General features: G+C 42.1%; 1 protein-coding gene across 1 annotated transcript; it reads right to left on the bottom strand.

Moving 5' to 3' along the window:
* On the bottom strand, positions 1-7,727 carry uap1l1 (UDP-N-acetylglucosamine pyrophosphorylase 1 like 1). Its single transcript, XM_026297594.2, has 9 exons — positions 7,134-7,727; positions 6,284-6,488; positions 3,809-3,984; positions 3,521-3,693; positions 1,692-1,885; positions 1,263-1,403; positions 976-1,161; positions 576-642; positions 1-440 (listed from the first exon to the last, which is right to left on the bottom strand). Exons 1-9 carry the CDS (start codon positions 7,411-7,413, stop codon positions 354-356), a joined length of 1,509 nt encoding a protein of 502 aa, XP_026153379.1. The 5' UTR covers positions 7,414-7,727; the 3' UTR covers positions 1-353.
* Between the last annotated feature and the right edge of the window lie 467 nt (positions 7,728-8,194).

Genomic DNA, 8,194 nt, shown 5'->3' with positions numbered 1-8,194 from the left:
CGCTGTGGCGACCCCTGAAGGGAGCAGCCGAAAGGAAAAGAAAAGTTAGATGGAATGTAAAACAGTGTTTAAACACTTCCCATAAGTTGTTCCTAGTCCCTTATTTATCTTACGTTTCCATATGATTTGGAGCTGTTCTCTAACAAAGTGACAATTACATAATTGCCTGAAAAAGCAGAGAATTATTTAATTTGATATGATTATAATATTTCCAGTTCAAAACTTACTTAAACAATGGTACAACTGCTGAACTGAAACAACCCAAAGACACTGATCTAAGATTGTCATCTCCATGCTTACTCCATTGTACTGAGATGCTGCCAATCACACAATACTTTATAATCAGAGAAATGTTATTTAGCCTGCAGCTCTTTGGCCACTTTTTCATCCAGAATGAAGGGAGTTGGCAATGTCCTTCCTTTCAGCAGCTGCTCCAGGCCCTAGTGGAGGAAGTGAAAAGGTAGTTTTTGGTAATTTAGAAAGGTACAGGCCTCAAAACTATAAAACTCTGCTCTCTAGGTTTCATTAATTTCACCACCATTCTCATAAGGTTTTAAACATTTTGCTGTTCTCACCTCTCCGAAGTAGGAAACCAGTGGGGAAATCTCACACTGCAGGTGAGGATTGTTTCCTGCTGATACACTATATGAAAACACACATACCTTTAGATTACAGTTCATGCTATTATTTTAATGGTGTACATTTTTCTTTGAAGACAGTGTCACATCTCACACTGGTTTTTGCCAAACATACACCAATGAGGAATGACAACACTAAGATTGCTACTATGACCCACGATCTAATGGCCAAGTGCAGTGTTATATGATGGCTGTGAATGTAAACTTGGCAGGATGACACATAACCAGTGTAAGATTTAAAAGGAATGGTTTAACATTTGAGGAACTACATATTGCTATTGCAACATTTTTACATTATATGCTAGTGCAGGGTATATTTAGGAACATTTCTTCTGACCTGGCTGTAGGATAGTGGGCATTCCCCTGTTCATCCAGCAGCATGGCTCCAGCAGCCATGGCCCACCGGCAATGCTGGGCCAGCAAAGAGTTCCTGGCCGTGGTTGGACTATCTGTGGCCGCTCCATCTGCATTTTTCAGGGGGGAAAACTCATCCTCTCTTACTACCTCAAACACAACAAAGTTCCTTCCAAAGACAGAGAATAAAATTAACTATTCGCAAGGTAATCACCTATGTCAATGCACAGATGTCCATAGCTGAAGACACAATATGATAACCAAAGTTACCTTGAGAATGGAAAAACATCAAAAACAAATTTCTCCATCTTAATGCCATTAGGTTTGGTGGGTTTGACCTCATTGCCACAGGTGTCCACAAAAGGCACCTTCTTGATTGCAACATGCTGTTTTAGTTGGCCTTCAAATTTCCTGTTTAAAAAAAAAAAAAAAAAAAAAAATCACATCAGATGCTGACTGATCAGATTGATTATATGTAGGGTTTATCATGTGAGGGCCATGAAGTACCACCACCATGTCATGAAAATCTGGTTATTAGATTTAGTAGTTTTGGGGATAATATATCAGAAGGGACTGATATGGTTGTGCTAGTTGCTAGTTCTCCTGCCTCTGGTCTACAGCTATCTTCACTCAAGTCCCTCAAACAAATTTTTTTACTTTGCTGTGACACATTCAGTATGTGACAGTAAAGGCTCTTACCCTGTGACATCCTGCAGGAAACCCCTGGTAAAGAAGTGATTACAGATGTTTCCAGCACTGTAGACCAACTCTCCTTCAGGTCCTTGGAGCTCAGCTGTCTCCGGCTGGATCTCGCTGTATTCCACCACCTGGAAGACACCTTGCACCCTGCAAACCACACCCACTGGCTCTGTTGGGGACACCTTCTCTACCACCTAGCAGGTGACAAAGGTGACATTTGACCATTGGAAAATTTGGACATTGTGCTTCTGAGATTTCTTTTCTTCCATTCTTCCCCTTTGAGATTTATTGTAAAAATGGTGCATGTGGCCACACATACACACATCGGCCACTTTATTAGGTACACCTTGCTAGTACCAGGTTGGACCCCCTTTCACCTTGAGAACTACCTTAATTCTTCATGGCATAGATTCAGTAAGGTGTTGGAAACATTCCTCAGAGATTTTGGTCCATATTGACATAATAGCATCATGCACTTGCTGCAGATTTGTTGGCTGCACAACTGTGATGCGAATCTCCCTTTCCACCACATCCCAAAGGTGATCTATTGGATTGAGATCTGGTAACTGTAGTGGCCTCTGGAGTACAGTGAAATCACTGTCATGTTCAAGAAACCAGTCTGAGATGATTTGAGATTTGTGACACGGTGCATTATCCTGCTGGAAGTAGTCATCAGTAGCCCCAACACCATTACACTGCCACCACCAGCCTGAACCATTGATACAAGGCAGGATGGATCCATGCTTTCATGTTTATGTCAAACTGACCCTACCATCTGAATATCAAAGCTGAAATCAAGACTCATCAGACCAGGCAACAGTTTTCCAATCTTCTATTGTCCAGTTTTGGTGAGGCTGTGTGAATTGTAGCCTCACTTTCCTGTTCTTAGCTGACAGGAGTGGCACCTGGTTTGGTCTTCTGCTGTTCTCAACAAATCCCATCTTCTTCAAGGTGCCACGTGTTTTGTATTCAGGTATTCTGCATACCTTGGTTGTAACCAGTGTTGCCTTTCTATCATCTCAAACCGTCTGCCCATTCTCCTCTGACCTCTGACATCAACAAAGCATTTTTGTCCACACAACTGGACTTTTTCACTGTGTGTGAAAATTCCAGTAGATCAGCATTTTCTGAAATACTCAGACCAGCCTGTCTGGCACCAACAACCATGCCACGTTCAAAGTCTCTAAAATCTCCTTTCCTCCCCATTCTGATGCTTGGTTTGAACTTCAGCAAGTTGTCTTGACCATGCATGGAGTTGCTGCCACATGGTTGGCTCTTTAGCTACTTATGTTAAGCAATTGAACAGGTGAACCTAATAAAGTGGCTGGTGAGTGTAGAGGACAACAGGATTTTAGCTCTTTGTCACTTAACGTTGGCCTAAAACCTGGTATGCATGCTACTCACAACTTTCAATTCTACCTTCGTTTCATCCGTGCACAAGACATTTTCCCAGTAGTGTTGTGGAGTGTCAAGGTGGTCTTTGGCAAACTTCATGTGTGCTGCAATGTATTGTATGGGAAAGTTTGTTGTATGCTTGACTCATGAACTCCAATGAATCCTTTGTGTCTTTACCTGTTACTCTAGAGCGCTTTTTTACCTCACTAAGGATTCTGCATTGATCTTGGTTGGGTGCCCACTTCTATGGAACATAGCCACAGCACCAGATCCACTCCATTTACAGACAGTATGTCTAACTGTGGTTTGATGAATATCTACAGTCTTTGAGATTACTCTGTAAACCTTTCCAGCTAAGCTCAGATCACATTTCATGACAAATTTATGGAGAACACCAGTGCCATTACTTTTTTTGCAGCTTTATATTACTCTACCTTGGCTCCGCAGTCAGCTCCTCTGCTCACACAGAAACCAATGAACACAGGGTCGGCCATCTTGACCAGAACGTTGTCCACACAGTACACATGCAGGTACTCCACCCCCCTCTTCTTCATATCGTCCAGCACCTTGTTGTCCATCAACGCCTCGTATAGACCACCATTACCATCTGAGAAAAAGTGGAGATCTGATACACCAATCTTTCCCATAAAAACAAATCATGAATAAAGTCATTTCACAGATATTTGTGTCCAGGTCTTCTGAGTAAGCATATATGTACTCACCTGGAGCCATGGCTATCTTCCCTTTACCCTGCAGGATGATCTTTCCATCAAAGTTCACAGCTGGGATCATCCTTTGCTCAAACATAATGATGTTAGATGGCTCCAGCCCAAAGTAGCTGTTCTTCTTGAAGAATGTCTCAGTAGGTCCCAGAGTGAATTCACTGGTCATTATGTACCTGATAAGATTTCATGTTAAAGTTGTATTTACTCTCAAAAGTCCCAGTGACAATATGTATGTTAAAACTTCTCCACGGCCAAAAAGATAACGTGTTTATCACATAACATTCTAAAGACCTTTATTTAAGGTCTTTCAGACAGATTATTTTACAACAAAATCATTGACATAGACCAGAAATAGGAGTTGCATTTTGGAAAAACGAAGGAATACGATGAAAGCACAATAAGTAAATGTGCTTCATCAGCTTCCCATCTACCATCTGTTAACGTTTTAGATAACCAATTAATTTACAGTTAAATTCATTTAATAAGGGAACAATGGACTATGATCTCCCAGGTGAATAGAAATACTCACTAATGACTATTCATATTGTTCTGTGTGTGCTGGCTGCTAATTTTAGAACAACTTTAGAAGGTGTAAATATTTAATTATCCATTTACAGCTCGCTTCTGTGACCAGAAGAAAGTAATTTCCAGCTGATTTGTGCACAACCTGGATTTGTGTCTGGTGTTGTCATCTTGCTGCAGGAAAAATTTGTCTTAGTCAGTCCACTTCCTGAAGGTATAGCATGATGCCGCAAGATATAATGAAAGCCATGCTAGTTGAGTACCCCCTGAAGTTTGTGGAGATCTGTGGAAAAGCCCCCCCCCCCCCCCCCCCCCCCCCCCAAACCTCCACAGATCCTCCCTCATGTTTCACTGTTGTGATATTGAGGAATCATGCTTTCAACTTTCACCTCCCACTTTATGACATATGACACTCCTCTCCAAAGGTATTGTAACAGTGAGGCCAATTCCTTTATTTTTCCTGTGGACTGAAAACATTTGGGTTTGACATCAAAAGAAGAATATGAGACAAGAGGCAACATTTCAGCTTTTATTTCCAGGTATTTACATCTGGATCTGATACACAACTTAGAAAGTTGCATTATTTGTAATGTAACAACACATTTTTAAGTGAGCAAAAGTATTGGAACAGCTCACCACAGCGTCTTTCAGTTGTTGTTTTGGGAGGTTAATCCTTTCAGTCTCCTCTTTAGGAGGTAAAATGCTGCTCTATAGGGTTTAAGTCTGGAGACTGACTTGGCCAGTCTAAAACCTTCCACTTCTTGCCGTGATGAATCCGTTGTTGTTTTTGCAGTGTGTTTTGGGTCATTATCTTGCTGCATGATGAAGGAACTCCCAATCAGTTTGGTTGCATCTTTCTTTAAATTGTCAGACAAAATGTTTCTGTAGAAGTCTGAGTTCATTTTGCTGCTGCCATCATGTCTTATATCAAATCTTCCATGAAGATTAGTGAGCCCATCCCAGAAGAAGTTATGCAAGCCCAAGACATTACATTGACTCCACTGTCTTTCACAGATGAGCTTGCATGTTTGGGATCATAAGCAGATCCTTTCTTTCTCCAAATTTTAGGCTTTAAATCACTCAGGTTTAATCTTTGTCTCGTCAGTCCATAAAACTTTGTCTTAGAATTTCTGAGGCTTGTCTCTGTAATTTTTGGCAACTTCCTGCCTGGCCTTCCTCTTCTTTTTGCTAATGACTTTTGTTCATGAAGTCTTCTGTGAACAGTAAATTGTGATACCTTCACTCCTGCCCTCTGGGGGTTGTAGCTGATGTCACTAACAGTAGTTTTAGGGTCTTTCTTTACAGCTCTCAATGTTTCTGTTGTCAAGTGCTGCTGTTTCCTTGGTCTACCTGTTTGAAGTCTGCTACTTAGTGCATCAGTGATTTCCTTCTTCTTAGGGACATTCCAAATGGCTGTACTGTCTATGGCCAATGTTTGTGCAATGGCTCTGATCGATTTTCCATCTTCTCTCAGCTTTGTTTTTCACCCATAGACAGCTCTGTGGTTTTCATGTTGGTTACACCTCCGACTATAAATGCAGTCGGCACAGATAAAACCCAAATTTGAAACTGAGTGCAGACATTCAGCACTATTTATTGTTTGAATAATCACTGAAATAGGACACACCCGGGCAACAAAACACACCTGTCAGTCACATGTTCCAATACTTTTGCTCACATGAAAAATAGTTGGGTTCAAACAAAAGGTGCAATTTTCTAAGTTGTGTATCGGATCCAGATGTAAATACCTGGATATAAAAGCTGAAATGTTGATCTCTTGTCTCATATTCATCTTTTGATGTCAAACACGAATGTTTACAGCAAAAATAAAGGAATTGGCCTCACTGTTCCAATACCTTTGGAGGAGAGTGTAAATATGTTTTGTGTGAGAACTTTGTACTCAATATGCCATATGTCAGCGTACGTCTACACATGTTCAGTGTATCTTACCATGGAACAGTGCATTTGGAGCCATGCTTCACATCTGCCAGCTCCTGGATTTTGTGAATGCGCTCTGCCTGGATCTGATACAAGGTTTTGCCACTTGGTAAGCCAATGTTATACATGCCTTTGGGATACTGAACACCAAGACGGGTCCCTTGACCGCCGGCCAAGAGCAGGACTCCAACTCGATTCTCTGATATTTGTAACAGGCCTGTCAAAAAAAAAACAAAAACAAAAAAAAAAAGTGGTAATAGAAGCAGTGGTATATTGCATGTTAGTGAACTGGACTGATTTGTAATTAAGGATTAAACGTTACAACTGCCCTCCATAGCAAAGTAAGCTACTTTGCATACTCAGTGTCTCATACTATGAGCAGAAAGCTGTTCAGACGTTCATCTTGCACCCTCACTCTTGCTGAGCTGCTTATTCTTTTGACAGAGCATTCTCAAACCCATGCTAAAACATATACTTTGGAGCATTCATTTAATATTCTGAAGTTTATTCAATTCAGTTTTATTTGTATATAGTCAAATCACAATAAAAAAATCAAAGTCAGGAGAGAGGAGAGAAGAGAGGTGAGGAGGGACAAGAGGAAAGGAGAAGAGGAAATGAGAGAGCAGAGGAGCTTGGTGCATGATGGGAAGTCCCCATATATAACAGATAAAGGTTTATCTTACTTCGTAAAAAACAGTATTTTGGTAGCTTGTCTATTAGTGAAGTAACTAACACTGGCAAAAGCCGCACCTAGGAAGTCTTTAAATACATTTGGAAACTGTGACATAACTCCTCCTAGTTAATTCACATCCCCCACTTTTCGGGTTACCGTAATCCCTTGAAAACCCGCGCAACCATTCACCTTCATTTTCCCACTCTGCGAGAGAGTTTCTGTCACTTTTCCTCACGCTGCCGATGAAGTTTGGAGGTACCGGCTCGATGTGCTGGTCCAGGCTCGCACAGGGGGAGGCTGCAGCCTGGGCGGCCCGCTCACAGTGACCCTTCAGTCCCTTTAGATCCAGCTGAGCCAGCTCCTGGAGAAAACGGTTCCTGTCATCCTCGCAAAGCTCCGGCCAAAACTGCAAGACGTGAGGCTGTCCTGCACTCTCTAAGCTCTGCTTCACTCGCTCAAAGGAAAGCATGTCGCGTCTCGATAACAAAGCAAACCCTGGGGCAGCAGATCAAAACATGCAGACATCTAACTTGTCGTCCCAGCAGCGGGGGGTTTGTAGGAAATGACTGTCATGCGCCACTCGTGACCAAACAAGGATCTAGTCCGAGTAGGATCTGCCGCAGAAACCGAGTGAAAGGAGTCTTTATGCTGCTTCAGGGTTTCAGAAGCGTCCAAACCAGTCTAACGTCAGGATTTCCTCTGACACCAGGGGCCACAACAGCTTGACTCAGCGTCTTTGGTTCCTCAGCTGACTGCCCCGGCTAGCACCACACAGAGAATATGAACAACATATCCCAGCCTTTAGGGCCCCTTTTATTGGATTTCTAAACACGCCCTGTGATAGGCTCACCTGTACGCTCTAATAAAATCCTGGTGCTCTGCCATGAAGTTCAGCTTTCTTGGACACTGCTACAGAGGTGCTAATTGGGTTTGACAGTGGGACATTCTGTCCCTCTCATATAAGTGAAATGACAAAGTGATAACTGGTTTTAGACACCTTTTCTGATTATGAAAGCTGAAAACCTGATATCTCTCATTTACACTCTGCAGGACTCAGGTGCTTCCCTCTCTGAGCTTGTTGGGACAGTTCACTTTTTAGCTTGACAGTGATTTGAATCAAACACCCAAGACAACACTGGACTGGTTTCAGGATGAGTCTTTGTCTATAAGGGCCCAGACTTTCATGCCACAGAACATCTATGGAGAGACCTGCAGATGTCACTACACAGACTCCTCCTGTTCAGTCTGAT

This window comes from Mastacembelus armatus, chromosome 12 (assembly GCF_900324485.2).
Source record: "Mastacembelus armatus chromosome 12, fMasArm1.2, whole genome shotgun sequence".
Taxonomy (NCBI): Eukaryota; Metazoa; Chordata; class Actinopteri; order Synbranchiformes; family Mastacembelidae; genus Mastacembelus; species Mastacembelus armatus.
This window is presented reverse-complemented; position numbering and strand designations above follow the sequence as displayed.

Coding starts and splice junctions, on each gene's coding strand:
- uap1l1 (XM_026297594.2), bottom strand. CDS start 7,413: ATGCTTTCCTTTGAGCGAGTGAAGCAGAGCTTAGAGAGTGCAGGACAG. Junction 3,694..3,808: donor GAAGATAGCCATGGCTCCAG/GTGAGTACATAT, acceptor ACTTTTTCTCAG/ATGGTAATGGTGGTCTATAC. Junction 441..575: donor TGGTTTCCTACTTCGGAGAG/GTGAGAACAGCA, acceptor TTCCTCCACTAG/GGCCTGGAGCAGCTGCTGAA.